The 22,479-nt window shown below is 31.9% G+C and overlaps 3 protein-coding genes across 4 annotated transcripts in view; 2 read left to right on the top strand and 1 right to left on the bottom strand.

Moving 5' to 3' along the window:
• The window catches only part of IA-2 (tyrosine phosphatase IA-2), a 28,382-nt gene extending 11,755 nt beyond the window's left edge, over positions 1–16,627 (top strand). For both annotated transcript variants that reach the window (XM_070639365.1, XM_070639366.1), the window contains 6 exons: positions 6,030–6,083; positions 7,033–7,090; positions 7,187–7,477; positions 7,725–9,663; positions 9,732–10,150; positions 10,209–16,627. In XM_070639365.1, coding sequence (XP_070495466.1) covers positions 6,030–6,083; positions 7,033–7,090; positions 7,187–7,477; positions 7,725–9,663; positions 9,732–10,150; positions 10,209–10,554 — 3,107 coding nt within the window. In that variant the 3' untranslated portion in view covers positions 10,555–16,627. The remainder of the gene's footprint in view (positions 1–6,029; positions 6,084–7,032; positions 7,091–7,186; positions 7,478–7,724; positions 9,664–9,731; positions 10,151–10,208) is intronic.
• Positions 16,628–16,979: 352 nt separating this feature from the next.
• Positions 16,980–17,811, top strand: LOC139089783 (deoxycytidylate deaminase). Its single transcript, XM_070639389.1, has 2 exons — positions 16,980–17,142; positions 17,206–17,811. The coding sequence occupies exons 1-2, from the start codon at positions 17,043–17,045 to the stop codon at positions 17,682–17,684; spliced, it is 579 nt and encodes a 192-aa protein (XP_070495490.1). The 5' UTR covers positions 16,980–17,042; the 3' UTR covers positions 17,685–17,811.
• Positions 17,700–21,863, bottom strand: LOC139089769 (myrosinase 1). Its single transcript, XM_070639373.1, has 9 exons — positions 21,773–21,863; positions 21,169–21,237; positions 20,977–21,106; positions 19,840–19,981; positions 19,599–19,781; positions 19,257–19,409; positions 18,451–18,860; positions 18,059–18,319; positions 17,700–17,998 (listed from the first exon to the last, which is right to left on the bottom strand). The coding sequence occupies exons 1-9, from the start codon at positions 21,823–21,825 to the stop codon at positions 17,804–17,806; spliced, it is 1,596 nt and encodes a 531-aa protein (XP_070495474.1). The 5' UTR covers positions 21,826–21,863; the 3' UTR covers positions 17,700–17,803.
• Positions 21,864–22,479: the final 616 nt, after the last annotated feature.

Genomic DNA, 22,479 nt, shown 5'->3' on the forward strand with positions numbered 1-22,479 from the left:
CCCTCAAAGTAGCATTATAAATTTTTTTAATTAAAAATACAGCTCTTGTCCAAGGATATGCGGTAGATGCGGATTATGACTCTAATCTCAATTAAGACGTAGATTGGCAGGTTGAAGTCCTCATTAAATTTAATTGCAATCTCCAGCCAAACCCGAACGTAATGAGAGCTTAATTGATATTTTCTTGGGTTTAAGCTTAAAAATTGAAGCATTTTCTATTTTTTTAAGGAAAAGACAAGCTCTTGGCATGTTACAGTATGTAAAATCAACAAAAATTATTTAATAAGATCTGAATAAATTACGAGTTAATTTCAGTTCCAGCCTACGAAAGCTTAACAATGCCTGCAGTGGAATAAGAAAACATATTGATTTAACCTTTCGATTCACAGGAAAAAAAGGTACAAACATTTAATTAAAAGATACGTTCGACTGAGCGCAGACATTTAATAATACACAAGAAAGGGCATCCATTCCATTTGGATTCACAAACGAATTCAAATAGATTTCTATAAACGATAGAATCAAAAAAATTGTATACGTTGTTATTAGGTACGTCTGATTGAAAGGAACAACTTTTCTTTAGAGAATCCTTTTATGGAATTGACAATGTTTGTAAGATATCAAACTTTTATTGTATGGAAAATATTGGATGTGCTTCTTGGTATTTATTTTCAATAAAAATTCAATTTTCAACTTGAGCTTCTTATTCTTATTACTTTTCTTTGAACGTCCTTGATTCCATTCTTCTTTGTATGTAGACTCTACTTCTTGATTATGATTTGGGTATTATTTTTGACTGAATAAGTAAGCTATTTCAAATCGAACCGAGAAATTGGATGATAATAATGTGAATCTATTTTAGATTGAGGTTTAAACCTTAAATCTTAGAATCCAAATAATTTCAAGACAAATGTGGTTTCTGAACAGTGTGGAAACTTGAGCATCAAGTCTTAAATATGCAAATCTACGACGAGTAGTTAAAGATTCAGAGATTCAGAAAGAAGAAATATTGTTGCTATATCCCGGAAAGCATATGGAGTAGAATTTGCCAAAAATCCGACACCAGACCGATTTGACTCTAGCCTAAAGCTTGATTTCTTTTATTGAATCTAGACTAAGCCCAGAGTCATACTGATCTGAAGATCAACCATTTCTACGCCATATGCTTTCCTGGTAAGGTAACTCGTAAAAGCTTAGAGCCATGCCTCACATCTGATAAAATTTCCATCTAAAGCATCCAAAAGTAAATTCAAATGCGTCGCGTTCAAGAAAATCTTCATTAACATTCCATACGCCATCGTATCTGAATAATTTCATCAGGCAATATCTTTGGGTATGAAAGTCACATATAAGAAGTTTGACAACATGCACGTACGAATAAGAAAACTTTCCATTAAAAGTAGAATGAGATAAAATAACTTCAGTGAAATGTAAAATTTATGTATCATGTAGCGTTAAATATGACAACAAGTCAATTTCATTCCTTATTTCACGATGACAAAATTTTGATAATTTGATATATGTTTTAGGACGATCGACAGGCTGATAAATTGGAAATAAATTGTTTATGTAGAATCACTGAAAATGGGAGATTGGGTATGTGAATCGCAAAAGACATGGTCATAAATTTCCAAACCAAAAATAAAGCAAATGTCACGAAAAATTGCAAAATTTCATGCTAGCGAATGAATCCAATCAATTTACTACCCCCATGAGGAATAAAGCTTTCAAAATGGCGTTCATCAATTTCATAATACTGTCAATAATTTGTGTATATATACGCACACATTGCACGACAATAATAAATGTCATGGATATGAATGGAATACAGAATAAAAAAGCGATACTTGAAGGTCATGCAACAAGCTATATAAGAACAATAATCAACAATATTAAACCTCGACTAACCGAACATATACGAAAGTTATATGTAAACATTCATTAAGGCATTAATAATTCACGATTAATTGAACTATAAAAATAAACAATTTTTGTTTTTACTTCTCATTCCATGACTATGGGCAATACATTAAAGTCTATCTGATTACAATTTATGCATTAATCGTTTATTAATTACTTATAGTCTTGAAGTTGTGCTTATTGGAATCTAATTAAAGTTTCTTGATTGTTCTAGAGTAAATTTGGGTTAAAAGAGGCAGGGGAAACCATCCGATGTGCATTAAAAATTCAATTGTGATCTATGACGTCACTAAGATGCCACCTGAATCTGACTCTTCCCCTAACTACCGTTTACCGATACTCAATCCATTTCCAATAAGTGACAAACCCAAGTCATCATCACTTTGATCAGAAAATGTCATTGACAATACCCACATCAGTTTTCCGCTATCAATTTATAGCAGATAAAGCCACAACATTCATGTAGAAGTAATCTTATTCTGAGGTAAATAACTTCATAAAGCTCCATCAATTTATCTCAATTAATACATGCTGATAAATCACGTTATGTAAGCAATTACATTATGTGGTTTCAATACGTGTATAGTCAACGATTCAAGCTTTAACATAAACATTTGTGGATGTGAACAAGATAATCTTTATGACAAAATTCAGAATTGCTTTTGTATCGCTGAATTTTCATTACTATAATTTTACTGGCATACAGCACATAAATATTTGACATAAAATGCTCAAATGGAAAAAGCTTTTAAATTATTAGTGCTACAATGCTTCCATCAATATATCATTAAATACACATTCAAGCCTCTTCAAAGTTAAGGACAGTTGACATTCCAACACCAAAAACCTTTTTCCGATTCTAAGCTTAGATCAACAAAACAACTCAACTTTAAAAATTCAATAAATTCTTGAGTAAAAGTTCAGGAAGAATTGAAACATTTGTACATCCAAGAAGAAACTTGAGATGGAAGCATGTTTTCAAATATTTAAGAAGAGAAAGTAAGAAGTTAAACACCAGTTGAGTAGGATTGAAGCCTTGAAAATTCGGATTTAATAGTAAAGTGTAGGAAGTCCACCTACACTATGCAGCTTTTCACTGTAAATCGTGAAAGTATTTAATCTTTTCATTCCTGCATTTATACTCATTTTATCGGAAAGCCTGCAAAATATTTCGTCCCACTCAATGCCTTATCATATTACGGATCACATTTCAGATACCAGCATTAAAAAAATTATGATTGATTACATCCATGAACCTAATTGTCTGATTAATTCAATATACAGAATGTCTACTTTATTCAACATTTCTCTTTTAAACCCCAGCGAAACATTTCTATTAATTTAAAGACCAAAAAACAATTTACATTTTTCGGAAATTCCACAACATTTCACATAAATAAATAGAACAATTTAGACTAACCATTTATCATCGCAAATCTCGGAAATAAAAAATTCCGTAGTGAAAACAAGAAGATAAATTCATTGGGCCATAACAACGATGCGTAGCAAGTTTTGATTCCATTCTGCTTTGAGGAAGTCGTTTAAAAATGAGGGTGAATCCTATCAAGCTTGTTGATCAAGTTTAAGTATCTGAATATTTATCACAGTCACGGACAACTTGTCTAGTTTGAGTTATAGGACATCTGTGACAGAATCTGTAGAAATCTACAAATCTGTGAAAATTTGTCAGACTAGACCTAAAGTGCTACATAGCTATAGTCTCGCCTTCCTGTCTGTTGGATGATGTTCATGCCAGACGTCATAAATTAATGACTCCATGTTCCATCCTCAATTTTCAATAAGAAGCCCAAAGAATTTTGATGAAAGAAATTCAGAACCATAAAAATAACAAAGGAAAGTTCAGAAATGACTATGATGATGATTATAAAGAGAGGAAGTCTTGCATTGTTCAAAGTTCTTTCTTTCTTTCGAAAATCATGCCTTTACGTCAATGAAAATTTCATCTTTGTTCCTTTTTGATGATTATGGAATTATTTTTAGTTCGAATTTATGAATTACGTACCTGCAGCCGTACTCGAAAGCACAAGATAAAGGAAGTGCAAAGAAGAATATAAAATGCTATTATGGTTCCGAATGGATGTGCTTAAAATAGAACAAGACCTAAAAAATTCAGTGATTTTGGGTTTCGTACTCAAATTAAAGGATTTTGAAGTCATGAATATTTGACTACACCCACATGTATATCTACTCTTATCATCCTAGACAGATTTCAAAATCAAATATTTTTATTTACATCTCTGAACGTCTGTTTGAGAATTTAATAACTGATGGCTGTATTTTGTCCCACGCATAAAGTCATGGATATACCAAAATAAAACCCACACATTAATTTTTATCCAATTTGGCTTAATGAAATGTGCTGTGTAGGGACAAGTGTAATTTTTGGAACATACTTAATTATTCGGAGTTTTTGGATGCTTTAATAAGAATTAGAATATCCAGTTGCTAAGATCTGATCCTAAACACGCCTGACTACACTTTTTCTATTTAAAAAAAACATTTAGAACTGCTTAAATATAAAAATCCCTTTCAACAGCAGGTAAATACGAAAAAGGATTTTAAATTACACAAAGCAGAAAATGCTGAACATTTTCCATCCTTTGATTATTCATATTTCTTTTTAAAAACATAAAATGTATGGAAATTCTTGTTAAAAGTTTCTGAGAAGAGCATAAAAAGTCCTTTGATAAACTTCTAAAATTACTTCAATGGAAGAGATTTTAAGCCCTAACTGACAATGAGCATACTCATCTAGATGAGCGTTCTTGTGAGTAAACACGATCGACACGATGGGCGAACCTCAGTTGCAGCCAATGCAACTTCGCCTACTTCCACTAATACGACGACGTACCAGTGCCCTAGCGAACATGCTGTGCTGTTCGGGTATAACAATTTTTCATTTGAAAAAGCTGACTTTTCGGAATGAACATTTAATCTTTTCGTCATAAATTTGAACGTTCTGGATAAAATACAGAATATTTATCCAATTACTATACATGATGGGAACTGAATCTGATAATTTGATTGATATTCAGGACAAAATGGTAATATCCTTTAAAAATGAAAATTTCCATCATCGATGCATAAATTTTCCACCCATAGCAAATTATCGGAATTACAGTAAAAATGAATATTGACAAGGCAATTAAATTCTGAAATTATTGATGCTTTTCATTTTTTAAAGTAATTACTTTACTTTTTAATTGCTTTATTAAGTTAATAAGCGATTTGTGACTTGAAATATAGTCATTAGTTTAGAGGAAGGTACATAATTAGGAATCAATAAATCAATCTATGATTATGATTGTTCTCGAAATTGATGAGGTTAGGTTGCTTAAATATTGGATTTTTAGAGGATATATCCAAAAAGTAACAAAATTATAGCAATATATTGCGATTCATGTCAATAAACTCAATCATATCTTCAAGAACTGTCGCTAACTCAAAATTTCCAGTGACTTTTGTATCCAAGTCTCTGATTTCGATTCTTCTTTAATATCCAATTAACGAATTCATCTAAATTTTAACGAAATTAAATCTATGTAATTGACTCCATCCACACAATGTTCCAAAAATAAGAAAATGCTTTTCTTCATATTCTAATGAACTTGACTGAATAAAATTCTTGTGAAAACTTTATTAAAACTCATTCAAGGAAGAGAATTTTCCTTTCGAACTTAGTTCAAAAGAAAAATCTTTTTTCCAATTTCATCCTACGTGAATGGTTCATGACGGTAAATAAATGTAAGTAATTGTAATTATGTAAAAATATTAAGATGAAAAGTCGTATCCAAGTGAAAAGGAACAAAAGTAAACTTTGTCTTAAAGAAAATTTAATAGATGCTATAAAAAGAAAACAAGAAAAGTAAAAACCACATTAGATTGGCTTCGTCAACATTATATATTGTATACACATGTTCCATCATGAGTTCGATCAAATTAGTAGATATGAAGAATGAACAAGAAAAGTAGAAAAGTATTGAATCCTACGCTATTGCCTCAAGCTTCGTACAATCTACGTTTAATATTCTCAGAATAAATTTCCACTTTTTATAAAACACGAATCGTATTTTTTTATTCCATTTCAGGCTGCTTGTTTGCCGAGCAACTTTGTATTCCGCATTTGGAATGGTGCTTTGATGGTAAGTTCTCATAAATCAATTATATGTGGAGCTTACAAAAAAGCTCTTTGAATGAGCACACAGGAAGGGAATATGAGATTCATCTATGAAAATATTTGCTCTAATGCAGCATTACTCATGCTGCAGAATAAATTCTTGAGTGCGGGTTTCTTTGTACATTTAATAAAATTTATATTCTTGGAAAATATTTACTTCGTGGTATTGAATTAATTTATCTTCGTCTATCACCTTTTGTTTATGGAAGGTTGTGGTTTTATGAAAATCCAGATAGAGGTTAAGGGATCATCTGAGATTTTCTATCCATCTGAGTACACCTTCTCTTTATTATATTGAGATTTCTATTCATTTATTTGATTCTTTCTGCAATTGTTTGTAACGTTCATTTGGGATTTGAATAATATTTATTGTACATAGTTGAAAACCCCTTATTTATAAAAATAGTTCAGTCTGTTTTTAAACTCGGAAGAATAAACATCTCATTTATTTATAAAACCGTGAGGAAGTAGTTTTAATTAAACTACAGCCACCACAATTACAAAAGGAATAACAACATAACATCTAATGCTATTCATCAAAAGCTATTATCTATGATAATTGGTTGTTTACTGTGAAATAAGTCAACATATTCCAACTCATTTCCTTTAAAAATGAGCATTTTTGCTTTGAATATATTCACTTCAATGTTCCTTTAAAGAATATAAGAATTATTTATGTGGTTAAGAAGCAGAGGCAGTTGAATTGCTCTTGTGCTGGAGGCGTTTCACAGATTTACTTGCTTTTGTTGAATTTCATGAAAGTAAAATGAGATCCTTGTTCAAGATTACTTAAATATTAGAAGAAATCCCCACTTGAATTCTTAAAAAGTATCCAATTGATGATGGAGGAAGATGCTTTTCTTCCGTAAATAAATAATAACTTGTTGAATAATTTTATGCGTATTTCTTTGCAGATTTTGCATTTGGAAAATGTCTTCCTTATCATGAAACGAATCCACAGCAATTCGAACGGTAATTAATAAACCTTTAATGCTTTTTATTGCGTTTCTGATTTCAATTTAATTCCATTTTAATTGATTTAATGTTTTACGTCTTTCTATCCAACAGTGAGCCATTAACTCAAGAACAGATTTCCATATTGAAGCAAATGCTGCAAGAACTCCATGCCGCTGGTCTCGATTGGGATCATCCATTTACTCAATGTCGCATGCAGAACGCAATCTTTGCAATGCGAAATAGAATTGATATGGAACGTGATGCTTGCGTATCTCTTGCTCCACCACCAATAATGCCGAAATTTCTTGATCCAACAAATCCTCTTGCATTCATTCGCTTCACACAACCGATTAACGATTTTGCTGACGAATACTTTTATCCGCCTTTGAAGAAATCTTATGAGTACGTGATTAATGCTCTACAAAAGGGTTTTAATTGATAGAGAAAATCTCAAGTTGCTATAGTGATCTTGTTTTTTGATTGGCATAACTGTTTCCATGCCATGCCTAAAATTCGAAAACAAATTAATCCAAAATCAATGGCGCAAAACGAGGACATTTTTTCTAGCAATTGAAGCTTCTTAAAAAATAATTAGAACTTACAGTTCAGTAAGCATATCTTTTCTCATTTAATCATTTCTAAAATCTAGATACGAACAAATCCCCATACCAAGTCGCCAACAACAACAACAACAACAGCGACATCATTCACGTCCATCTGTGGATGAAACTCTATCACCTGACCAATATGAATTTCTTCAACGCGAATTAATGTTACAACAACCATCATCGTCATCATCGGGAGCACGTGAAATGTTCGATCCAGAAGTTGAGGAAGAGCAGTCTAATGACCTACAAAATCGAATAAGCGATATAAAGAATCGCATGGAATTACATCGAATGATGGCTGAATATGAGCAACAGGGTCGTAAAATGCAAGAGCAAAATCATCAAAAAGAATCAATTTTCGATGACATAATACCAGATGGTGAATTTGAAGAGCAACAACGGCCAATGCCTCCATATTTTGAACGTGACAATCGACGAAGTGGATCACATTTTAAGGAACACGAAGAAGAATTAATGAAAGCTGAAGAACTTAAGGAAATGCTCAATGAAATGCAAGAAGAAGCTTTCGAGGACGTGCAAGATGCTGAAAGGCAATTAGCATCAGAGGATTCAAGATCTACATCATTCCGTGAAGTTGCAAAAACTGAACATATACCCGAAAAGAATATCCAAAGGTATCAAATGGATGATGATGCTGAACCTAATTTTTTCAATGGTAAAAACACCCATCATCGTCGTGTATATGATTATGATGAAGAAGAAGCGGAAGCAAATGATTTACCAACAGTATATTTGTCACATCGTGACATGCTTGCCAATTTCCGTGACGATACAAATGGTGATGGCGGAGTATATACCGAAGGTGGACTTGTCTATGTACCAAATCCATCAAATGATGCAGCAGCAAATCTTTTGCAGAGTATCATGGGATTCCAACGACACGAACGATTGGATGTAAAGAAACCTGGACCACAGCCACCACAAATCCCACCATCGTCTCAATCACCACATGAACCACCGAAAATGGATGATAGAAATTTGGAACATCTACCAGCACATATGAAAATCGATGAATTACCAAAAATGAAGAAACAAATGCACAACGATTTTGATCATGCAAATTATTCAGTTGATACTGAATATGCTCATGTCATACTTAAGAACTCAATTGACGACTGGAAAGATGGTGCACGTATTGTACAGGCACTTGCTGAAATGTTAAACCTTCAGAACTTCTTCACACATACACGTGTCGATAGACATGAAGTATCATTCCGCGTAGAACCAAATCCAGAGAAGAAGACAGCACTTGATGTTGCCAAATCCATCAACGATAGCAGATTTAAAAACAATTTATCTCGTCGTTTGGGTGTATTGGTATTGCGCGCGGGCGTTGGTGATAAAGTAAAGGATTACGAGAATGACATTAATACCCCAAAAATGGAAATTGCCGACGGCACTGATATGACAAAAATCATTTATTTAATGATTCTGCTTGCCTTTGGATGTGCCGTCGCTCTCTGTGGGCTTCTCCTTCTTGTCTATCGTCGCTTCTCGTACCGAAAGGATAAGCTAAATAACCTTCAAGCAGGATTATCTGGAACGGAAACGACAAGTAAGGATTATCAAGAACTATGTCGTGCTCGCATGGCAGGTAAAAATGATACATCTTCAGCTCGTGTAGCATCACTATCAAAGGAGAACGAAAAACCACCATCATCACGTTCAAGTACATCATCATGGAGTGAAGAACCGGCTTTATCAAATATGGACATTTCTACTGGACATATGGTATTATCATATATGGAAGATCATTTACGAAATAAGGGACGTTTACAGCGAGAATGGGAAGCATTATGTCGTTATGAAGCTGAACCCGGTGCTCGTGAAGCTGCACTTCAAGAAGAGTGCTCATCATTTAATCGTATTGGAGCACCACTTCCCTTCGATCATTCTAGAGTTGTACTTAATCATCTTGCCAATGCTGAGGGTATGGATTACATCAATGCATCAACAATTGTAAGGATTATTATTCTCCACCTCCATTCCATGACATTTCTAATATTTAATCTCTCTTTAATCACCAGACTGATCATGATCCACGTGCCCCAGCATATATTGCAGCACAAGCTCCATTACAATCGACTCTTGCTCATTTCTGGCAGATGGTGTGGGAGCAAGGATGTGTTGTTCTTGTTGCCTTATGTCGTCTTCAAGAGAATGGCGAAAGTGCTTGTGCACGATATTGGCCTGAGGAAGGCGCCGAAGTGTATCATATTTATGAAGTGCATCTTGTTTCCGAGCATGTGTGGTGTGATGAATACTTAGTTAGATCATTCTATTTGAAAAATCTTCGAACTGGTGAAACACGAACAGTCACACAGTTCCACTTCCTTTCGTGGCCACAAGGTGGTATACCTTTGTCCGCAAAGGCTCTCTTAGAATTTAGAAGGAAAGTCAATAAGTCCTATCGTGGTAGATCATGTCCAATTGTAGTTCATAGCAGGTAAATTTCAGGACATTTTCATTAAATTACAGCATATTAATGACTTTGTATTCCACAGTAATGGTGCTGGACGAACAGGTGCATATATTCTTCTCGATCTTGTGCTCGGCCGAATGAATAAAGGTGCTCGCGAGATCGATATTGCCGCAACGCTCGAACATCTTCGAGATCAACGAGCAGGCCTTGTAGAGACACGACAGCAATTTGAATTTGTACTTACGGCAGTCGCCGAGGAGGTTCATGCAATCCTTAAAGCTCTTCCGCAGACCCAGAGCACGGAGAAACGTGATTTGGAAAAGGAGAAACCACAACAGCAACAAAAAGATCAGCAGGCATCCCCAAAAGAGCAAGAGAATCAAAATGAGAAAAACGATGACAAACCGGCTAACGAAACAAAAGGATAAGGCGCAACCAAAACAAAAACTTAATCTTAATCTTAATTAATAATTAAATATAATGAAATAATTAATGAAAAAATTAATAAATGTATAAATTACATTAAGCATAACTTACTTATGTACCGCCAATAAGTCGCGGACAGAAAAAAACATTTCTCAAAAATGAAAAATTATTGAACAAAAAAAAAGCATTTAGAGTGGTGAGTTTTTAGTTTCGTTCTTTCTATTTCTTCTAATTTCTGGACCTTAAAGTATCCTATTCAAAAAAAAAATAATTAAAAAAATCCAAAAAAAAAAGATGAGGAATAAAAATTGTTAAGAATTACCAACAGTACACAAACAATGAAAGAAGATTAAATCACATCAATATTTATGTCAATTTAATTTTGATGTTGTGCATACATGTTTGTGTATATTATCCAATATATATATTAATCTATAAAGCAAAAAAAAAATGAGAAAAAATCCCTTTTTGATGACCAACAGACAACAACAACAGCTTAAAAATGATAAATGAAAGAAATGGAAAGGTATGATGATACCGGACGTTAAAAGTCACCTAAATGAAACCATCAAGCATCATAAAAAGTCATTTAACATCTTTAAAATAAAAAAAATTCAATTGAACAATGGAAGAAACAGCATTTTAAAAAAATTATTACATCTCTCTGTAAGTTGACGTATGTATTAATCTTATACTCCTCGCGTAATGCTTGGGGAGGGTCATTATATTATGACATTATATAAAGTATATATTCTTATTATCCCATTTAAAAATTTTGAGAATAATATTGGAGAAATATGGAAAAAAAAAAGTCGAGAAAACTGAGACACAAAAAAATATTCTTTAATTAGCTTAATAAGGGCATCAAGTATTTTATTCATTATATATTGCAAAAAAAAAAAAATGGAAAAAACATTTAAGAATGATGGATAAAAAAAAATCATAAAATTAATATATATCATACCATTTTTGAGGATTGTTCAAATCAATTGAACAATGGAATTTAAATTGTAATTGAATGTGAAACTTACTTAATGTCAGATGGACTCAAGCTTCTTCATAATGATAAGTACAATGAGGATGAGAGACATACTCAAATTATCATACAGGTTGTGACAATTTACAAATTAATCTCTACATTCATTTTTGTCTATCCAGCCCGCAAGCTTGAATGTAGGTCGGATTGCAATGTTGCAGTGCCTGACACTAATAAATAGAAATATTCTCTCTCACTTTACGTCTATGTCAAAAATGAGAAGGGACATTTGAGATCCTGATGATAAAAATATACATTAATTTATTTATTATGCATAAATGATAAATGATGATTAAAACCAGGGATGCAAACACAAAATTAAAAAAATTTATTTTTTAAAATACACACAGACACACATACACACATACACACATGGTTAAATACACTCACACATATTGAACAAGAAAAAATTATATATTTAATCACACATGTACCTCTCTCTTTCTCTTTATATCTCTCTCTATATTTGTATACAAAAAAAAATGAATCATACAATCAAAAAAAATTTAATAATGGAATTATTGTGAATTTTCATAATTTTTTTAAAGCAAATCATTCACAATGACATGAACATGATGACGATTTTTGCTCCGTCACAAAAAAAAAAAACTAAATAAAGAATGAAATATGGCTTCATAAAGTATAAAGAATTGTATACATTAATCATGATAATTATTATATATCTTCTTGAAATCAGTGGAAGTAGAGATTTATTTTCTTATACATAATTGAAGATTTTCTCTATTTATATGCACAAGTTTTTAATTTTTTAAAAAGAACAATAATCAGCAAATGATGGTAATGGCGTTTTAATAGATGTTGCTTGAATGTCGCAGATAAGTCATTTTTGCATGATTTCTAAGTGACTGCCACATTGTAGATTTGTGGTTTCCATGTTCTTGCAACGTGGTTGCCACGTTGTAGCTACATAGATTTCTTGTTATCACAACGTGCTTGTCATGTTGTTGCAACGTAGTAGCTAAAGAATTCCACAATATTCCAACCGTGTCAGCCATTTATCATCCTTGCAACAATGCATATAATGCAACATTCATACTACAATCATTAAAATGCCATCACTGAATTGTGCAGATTAGGAAAGTTTTTTTGCACAAAAAGAAATATATTTTTTCTTGATGAAAAAGATAAACGAAGAGAAAACGCTCATTTTATTGTAGTTTATTCTTGTTCCTACATTTTTTATTTTTCATATCTGATGAATTTGAATTTATTTAAAAATGGAAAAAAATGTTGAGTAGTTAAATTGAAAAAGTTTATGGAAGTTGGAATTTTTTTAGATTAAATTGTTCTCGCTCAAGGTAGACCAGCTTCTGGTGAATTAATGATGGCAATTTAGATCCTAGAGCTTTATTTGCTATGCACTTAAAATTAAAAAGAAAAAGGAAGCATTAAAACTTTGAAAAAGCATTCTTTGTGAGGAGAAGGAAGTAATTTTCCTTTAAGACTCTAGGAGATGAAATAAAGAAATCTTAAAGTTCTGAATTGTGCAACATTTTAATGTTAAGTAAGCTCAAGTTACAGTGGGATGAAAATGGAATTTAGTAGCATCAAATCGTAGATTAATTGATAATTAAAACTAGCAATGCATTAGTATTCATTGTAATACTGTCAACAATGTTGCCACACGTTTGACATTCTCGTTGCTTCCTTAACATTAAAGCAATTCCAACAAGACACACATTTTCAAAATTGGCACACAAAAGGTCATATTTTAATACTTTTGAGCCTTTTTGGAAACATGTTCTAATAACAAAATATCGGATATGCCCAAAGCTCTTGAATACCTAAATGAGGACATATTAACGACTCTCAAGATGTGACTTAAGGAGCTTATGGTTAGAATTAGAAACAAAAGCTGAAAAAAGGATATTTTAGGATCCATTACCTCATTCAATTCACTGTTGCTTATTGATTCAATGCTCCTGCATTCCTTGAAGACTATAATTCTTGATAAAGGATTATAATCTCGGGTATGGAGCCTTGAACACACCTTTAAGCGAGAACATCTTAGATAAATATTATATAAACATATTTTAATTTTAAAAGCGCTGCAAAGGAGCATGATGAAATCGAGCTGCTGCTCTAAAACTATCAGAGGTCATAAAACGAATATAAATAATTTCATGAAAGCTCTTAAACAGACAACATTCTTTAATTTAATTTAAATAATTTTTTATGAGACTGAAGAAAATAAAAATAATTATTAAAAAATATTTGGTTAGCAGATTGAAAAGTCTACAAGATGTTAATGAGATTTGGTCTCATAAGCTTTTAATTTCTGCCGCCAAACAAATACCTTTTCTCTCAAAAACTAATGATGATGATAAACTCATGATAACAAACATTTAATGGCTCGAACAATGGCTAAAGGAACAATGGACAAATGGAATTAACATTCATACATAAAGAAAAAAATATTTCTATATTAATAAGAATTTTAACAAAAATATTACAAAAAAAAAATAATCGAAAGGTGTTTTTTGATCAAAATATTAAGAATTACAACACTAATTATGGATGATGCAAAGATGGAGTATTTACAAATATATTTTTATTGTAATTTGAATTTGTGTCTATATGCAACAGCCATTTAGCAGCTTTAATTATCTGCATCTTGCCATGTTGTCATATGATTGTCTTTATTTAAACATGAAAAAATTTAAAAAAAATTATAATAAACATGAATTTTTATCTCTCTCTTTGGGACATGTGAAATAAATTATATGCGCAATCATTTATCATCTTTTTATATCCAATAATTGTTTGTACGTTTTCTGTCAAGGCTGAGATGCTTCCTTTGGTGTAATTTTGATGATTTCGAATTTACAGTAATGAGTATGCTGAGATGCACAACATAGAAGTGGTAATCTACATGTCACATGTTGTGCCACATTAGATTGACATTCCTTTGTTGTGCTTCTCAGTAGTTGGAGATTAATTCCATCAAATTTCCAATTTTACAGAGCATTAATAGTGAATTACCATCAAATTTCAATTAATTGAAGATTTTACACACAAGAAAAATAAAGTATTTCCAGAAACTTTAAAAAAACTTTTCATCTCAGTCAGTAAATTCGAAATCTCGACAGCCCAAGAGCATCAAATCTTTGATTATTATTTCACGAAAAAAATAAGAAAAATTAGAGCGAATTGCCTCGTTGCAGATGAGTATATATGTATGTATATGCCCTGAAGCACGTCGCAATGAGCTTTTTATCAGAACCTTTAACAGGCAGCTAGCAAGTCACGAATTGCACATCAGTACACTTATCTAAGAACAATTACTATAATATTTTTGCCATAAAAAAATAAAATAAGATAAAACAAAAAAAAAAAATCACAAACAAAAACTTATCAAATGATTCAGATTGCGAAAGTTTTTAACATAAAAAATAATATTATGGCAAGGAAATGTACTTTGGATGGCAATTCGGGGACTATTTTTTACAAAAAAAGAAAATAAAAATGAAGAAATGTGAAAACAATGTTGAAAATAAATGAAAAAAAAACTATTTTCTATTAAGATTATTATTAATTATTCAGATTTATCGATGAGGCTAAAGAAAGAATGAAAAATTTCGAATTTTATCCTATCCTTAAAAAAAAAAGATGGAAAAAGCTAAGACATCATAATGTTATGCATGTGTATTTAAAATTTTATAAAGAAAATTATTATATAATATAATTAACTTTTATCTATCTCCCCCAAGAAGAAGAAGAAGATTTACAAAGAACTAATGAACATAAATAAAACAAATCATAAGGTTACATAATGAGATTATAAATAAAAAATGATTATTGCAAGAAAAAATTTATTGAAACATAAGCATAATTGTTCAATTAAAGTTCAGAATATTGAGCTTTTTAGTTTTTCTTTTCTGCCTTAGTTCTGCAATTCACACAAATAAACACATTCGAGAGATGCAAGTCTTTATACCCTGACACGTGACAGAAACATGAAAGTTGTATGATTTTGACTGTCACATGGTTGCGACACTGTTGAATGACAATTTAATTACTGTCATGTTGCAAAGACATTATCACAAATGCACATCTTAATTGTGTAACCAGACACATGGTTGCAACTGTTGTGTGACAATCTGATGACTGTCACTCAACACAAATAAAGTCAAAAATGCTGTAAATTCAAACATTATGCAACAGTCGAATGTCACACTTCTGAAGTGCAACAGTCACGTGACAAATTTAAAGACTGCATCGCTCGAGTAATTGAATCAAGAGAATATTGCACTGATAAAACTATTCATGTGATGTTTTATGTTTCATTATCATTATTATTAGACTATTTCTCGAGGTAAAATATGCCAAAGCTTTTAACAGAGCAGACATGCTTTTGAGGAAGCCATCACCATTATGAGAGCACTTAAGGTATATTTACCTTGACCTCTTATGTTGTTATGATAAAAAATAATGTGAAAAAAAATTAACAAAAAAAATATATAGAAAAATTTTTGGAAAAGAAAGAGCTGCATAAAGTTTTACGATAAATATTTAAGATCAAAAATTGATGATTTTTACAGTCGCTGCTGTTTCGTTTCTTATTGTTTCAAAAAATATAAATGTGTCATTAATGTCTATTATGACAAAATTGATTATATACAGCCATAATGTATTACACATAAATATCTTGAGAGATTGACTGTTTCTACCATCATAAATCCTATTAAAATTTTAAGCAAAACATAAAACCCATTTTCATTCAATTTTCCCCTCCCTCAACCGTTTTCACTTGAGAATCCTATTGCACTTAATTAATATATCACACACTTACAAATTCACATAGTTCCATTTCTCATCTTCAATAGAGTTTAATATTATAAAAATTGAAGAGTATATGAAACAAAATTCACATCCAGAACATAAAATGAATAAAAAAAATTTAAATGAATGATACAGAGAAAACAAGAAGAACTTTAAAATACATCCAGTAAGAAAAGAGAAATAAAGTTTTGTGAACTGAGAAAATCCTACAAAAAAGAGAAGAAAAACCAGAAAAATTGCTGCTTTTTCATGCTTATTCGAGATTTTACAGATTGTATCTTGATATTGAGTTGTGATTAACAATGATTTGGCCTTTTTTTACAGCTATAAGTTTGTGTTTTTTCAGATGTTTACTTAATTTAATTTTCAGGTATGATTTAACAAAGTTTCCGAATGTTTGGATTGTATCCATCTATAAATAACAAAGTTACATTACTTACCTTGCTATTCAGTCAGTTTCAATCATTCTGTCAACTTATTTCACTTGATCAACACTTTAAAACTTCACTTTTTTTTAAATTTTCGTAACGGTTTTTTGAAATTCAAATAATTTTATTGGAATATTCCAGTATTTTAGTTAAAACTTCCAGCACATGTAGTTATTGTTTATCAAATTTTGATAAAACTATTTCTTTGTTAAATTAATTAATAATGACAGCTAATACGAACGGATCAGTTGACGAGATAATGAATATATCAAAAATAAAATTCTTCGATGAAGAAGAGAGTGCAAAAAGGAAAGATTACTTAGGTAATGAATAAAATTTGTTAACAAAAATAACAAATTCATTAAAATTCTTAATTAAATTCACAGAATGGGAAGAATATTTCATGGGCATTGCTTTTCTGGCAGCACAAAGAAGTAAAGATCCAGCGACTCAAGTTGGTGCATGTATTGTTGACGACGACAAAAAAATTGTCGCAATTGGATACAACGGATTGCCATTAAATTGCAGCGATGACATTTTTCCTTGGTCGAAGAATTCTGATGATCCACTGAAAAATAAATACATGTATGTATGCCATGCTGAAGTCAACGCAATTCTTAATAAGAATAGTATAGATGTTAAAGGCTGTACATTATATGTAGCCTTATTTCCATGCAACGAGTGCTCAAAAATCATCATACAATCACGCATTAAGGAAGTAGTTTATTGTTCTGATAAACACGCTGACAAAGCACATACCATTGCATCAAAGAGACTACTAGAAGCAGCAGGTATTAAATACCGACAATTTGTTCCAAATCACTCGAAAATTGTGATCGATTTTGACAAAATTAATGAAAGTTAACGATATTGTGTTCCTTACGTCCGTTCTGATAGACGATAAATTTATTGCATTTAAAAAATGTGACAATAACAAGTACTGCTTACAATGTAAAGAAATAAAAGTCAATTGACAATTTTACCTCACGACAGCTTAAATGCATTTAAAGTTACTAAAATACATATTAATAGAATAGATAATTTAGTCGATGTTGTTCCTGATTTGTCATCCACATACGGCATATAATTCCAATCCACTTTATGCGTCTTTACGATATTTTTATAAACTTTTGCTGACATTTTCGGTGTTCTGGTCTTGTCAGGTGATTTAAAGTCGACCTACAAAATTTGAATATTTATAGTCAGCATCAATACCTAAAAATAATCAAATTATCTTACGTGATAGAGACCGAATTTTTCAGTATATCCAGCTTTCCACTCATAAGAATCCATTAAGCTCCACGCAATATAGCCTCTGACATTACACCCATCATTCATTGCGTTTAAAATAGATGTCAAATATGAATTGAAATACTCGACACGCTTGACGTCATTCAATCCTCCTTTATCACTCACACCATTTTCTGTTACGTAAACGACGGGATTGTCGTATTCTTTTCGTATCCAATTTAACATATGGCGTATTCCTGGTGGATGAACCTGCATTTATGCAAAAAGATTAATATGTATGATTTATTATGCTTAATATTTATGCTGCAGTGCTTTTTTTGCATGAAATAGCATTTGATGATTTAAAGGGTCGTTCGCACGTGACGACAATCACAACTTACTCTTAGCCAAGGTGATCCACTTTTATCCCAACTTTCATCTTGTGTCTCAATAACTCCCATATCATGTTGGAATGACGGTACACGATGTTTAGCTGGATTTTTATCATCATCATTAAGTGTAACAAGGAACGACGTATATGTATTGATTCCAAAGAAATCAGATGTATTCTGTATCAATTTTATTTCATGGTCAGTAAATGACGGCAATCGAGACTTTGAAAAACCCTGTTGATGACTCAGTTCCTTAATACGTTCAATCATTACCTTTGGATAATTTCCTATTTTGGAGTAAATAGGATGCATAAACCAGCCAATATAGAACTGAAAATTTCGTTCAACAGCTTCGTAATCATGCTCATTATGCTTTAATGGATGAGGTGTAGTAATGTCTGCAGTTATACCTATCGTACCTGTATCAAATAATTAAAAGAATACAATATCATTAATTATTTAATTAGCGTTAACTGCCGGTAGTTTGAGCTGGATGTCTAGATAGCTATGGAACTGATTGATATTTGTGGAATCAAGTCACTTATTGATGGATCTGAAAATAGTCATCAATCTTCAGATCCACATTATTTAAGGACATTCGTGTGATTCCCACAAAATCCTCAAATAACCAGCATATAGTCACCCTAAGCATGACTCAATATTACGTCCTAAGAAGCATATTGGCTAATGAGATCACATTATTATTTCCCAACAAGTTTAATTAAGGTATTGCTGTAAATTTAATGTGTTATTCATTACAAAGTCTTTAAGAACTCATTTTATGATCTTGAACTGTATCATTAAGGAAGTCATACCTTTCTGATGTTTGAATTTAAGTTTGTACATATGGTAAACTTTGGCATGTGCTTTCAATAAATTATGTCCACATAAATAAATAGGAATTCCCGGAATATCAAAAGAAGGTGCCATGTAGTGTTGTCCGTAAGCTTGTTCACAGATGTGCCATGCTGCGAATGGAATAAGCAAATGTCAATGTGAGTTATTGCTAATGATATGATGACAGCTAAGACAGAAGGTGCTAAATTTATTGCTACAAAATGAATGTTTCTATCCGATGCTGTATAGATAAGCAACAAATTGAATTACAGCATAGTTGTAGATATCCATTAAGTATAAGCAATGGAATCAGTACATACGTTCATTGAATGTCGTCCACATCTTGACTCGATCGCCAAACTGCTCGAATAGAACTTCCGCATAATCAGCATAGACATCAACTATCTCAGAATTCGTCCATCCACCGAGGCCGTCTTGAAGCTTCTGTGGTAAATCCCAATGATAAATAGTAACCATCGGAGTTATATTGTAAGCAAGAAGTGCTGCGTATTAAGTATATTAGTTAGGAATTAATGGCATGATCAGGTGTGCATGAATTACCATTAATGATGTTATTATAGTAATCTATCCCAGCTTTATTGATGTGATTTTTATATCCATTTGGTAATATTCTTGGCCATGAGATTGAAAATCGATAAATGTCAACACCCAACTCTCGAACTAATTCAACATCACGTTTCCACTAAAAATTATAAGCAATAAAATCCGCATGATTATTATGTCAAGACTGCCTTAAATATTAAAATAAACTTATTTAATAAAATTTTTAATCATTTCCATTCTGAATATTTGCCGCAAATTATTAAGTGCTAGATAAATACAGTAATCGATCGATTAAGTATTTAGACTCGTATATTAAAAGTGCTTAAGCACTGACGAGATCATAAAAAAATTGACAACAAACTCATTAACAGGTAATTTTCGCTGATACATTTCTGTTGATTTACTTAGATCCAGTTTGTATTTAAAATTGCTTTATTTTAAGGAACGCGATCTTGATCAACAACTAGATCAAACGAGAGCAGCCAAAACAAACAATAATTATCGAACTAGGTATTTTAATCCCGGGATTACAATATACTGAATCCTGGGATTGAAAGCCTTAAATCGAACAATGAATCTCAAGTTATCAGGGCAGGGGAAGTAACCATAAAAACCATAGCTTGAGGGGTCAAAGAGAGGTTTCTTGATGGTTTACTCACTCAACTGCAAGTGGGACTCGAACCAACGTCCTTGTTGACCGAGGTAAAGATATCGGACCTCTGTCTAAGCTATGTCCAAATATTCCTCAAATGAGAATGAGAGGATAATTTGCATTAATTATGAGTTGCTTCCTAGCCAAATGACTTATTCTATAATGTCCACATTGCCGTCAACTAGACAATACCTCAACGAGTGCCAATCAGGATGATTTGTCAACATAACCTTTAACTCCTTCACACATCCATGTGCTACTCGGTAGCAATAAATATTCCAAAACTCATCATACATTAACAATTATAATTTAATGACAGATGTCGATAGATTCGCAACAAAATTGTACATCTGATACAGTAAATGATTTATGAATTTTAAATTATCCGGCAATAGCTTTTCTAATTTAAAAACAATAGATCAATGCTACTTAATTACACGTATAATTTTCATAAAGGTGATGCAAGTGTAATTTATTCTTACATTTTTATAGCTATCAGTCGTAACGTCGCCATTACTTTGGTCTACAATACTTTCTGGTCGGGTGTGAGTCAAATGGTCCCAAATCGACTCTCCTTTGCCATCAGCATTCCAGCCGCCTTCAATTTGGTAGCTGAGTGGATATAATTAGGTGGATATTGTTAAAAGCTTAAGAGAAGGCAAAGTTTAGCTTACCTGGATGTTCCGATTCCAAACTTGAAATCTTCAGGAAATGAACTTAGTTGGCACGTGACTAAGGAAGTTCTGGAAAGAATGAATTTGAGGTTAAACTAGATAAGTCTATGAATCCTTTTAAAGATTCTTAGCATCATCAAGTTGCTTAAATTCAGTTCCTCAAAGCTTTTTTGCTGGCGATTTAGCCAGCAAATTTAGATTCAATTAAGAGTACAGAATGTGTAAGCAATTGTTCTGATTTGCTTAGTTAATTTAGAAAGCGTTGTTTACTGTGATTTTCCCAGATTCCCATACTCAAATGACTTAAATATGCACATAACTTTTAATTCCGGAAGCATCAATTAATTTGATTTAGAATCAATCAATTTGCTTCAATTTATTACTCGATTTATTGGAAATTTATAGTCCATTCATAAAACTTTCATAAGTCAGACTGAGTCATAACGTTATTTCCTGTACGAAAGTCTTTGACCTATTTCCATATATTAAGGCATACTTTTGGCTAATTCACTAAACTTTTGACTTTCGTTCCAGTCGAATTTCATAATCTGCAGCACATTTATTTTTAGGAAGCCTTAACATTAATGTCAACTGCACTACTTACATTCCAACAATTCCTATCAATATCCTTAAAAAGTATCCTAGCAAATTTGTCATTACGCAAGCAGCTTATTGAGAACTAATGCTACTGTTCTGATTCTTTAAGATAAACTAAACTTGAGTAAATGGATGCAAGACTTATTTATATGCACTTGTATGATTCAACTTACGGAAAAACTGAATCTAAATCTTGTAATTTTTTTCGCATGCAGTAAATTGTAAGCTTGTTTTTAGATGCATGCTGTATATTCTGTTCTATGAATTCGCATTTAAAACTTTAAAGATTTAGGTAATTTCCAAAAAGGCTCCAATTGGGCCAATAAGAGATGCTTGCATTTTTATTCTTTGATTCCAAAGCTCGAAGTCGACACACTTGAAGTCGACTTGACTCGACTTCGACCTCTGCTAGATTACACAAGATGGCTTCGATAAGTCCCAAAAGGATAAAGTTATTACGTCACTAAAGTGGATAATCCAATTTGTGCAAATAAAAGTTTCCTCATTTTTCTGAAAAATCCCTGACTAGACTAAAACAAGCTTGTTACTTCATAGTTAGTTTCTAATAAAAGGTTAGCAGATTAGAAAGGGTTCTACAACATATGTAATGCTTAATTGATAACATATGCACACAGACGTTGCTATCATTTGTAATTTGTAAATCAGTCAATCAGCAATACTGAAAAATCAGTATAAAAGCACGAGATGTTAGTT

Source organism: Chironomus tepperi, unplaced genomic scaffold (genome assembly GCF_022539635.2).
Source record: "Chironomus tepperi strain 1889 unplaced genomic scaffold, CSIRO-AGI_Ctep_v1 contig_196, whole genome shotgun sequence".
NCBI lineage: Eukaryota > Metazoa > Arthropoda > Insecta > Diptera > Chironomidae > Chironomus > Chironomus tepperi.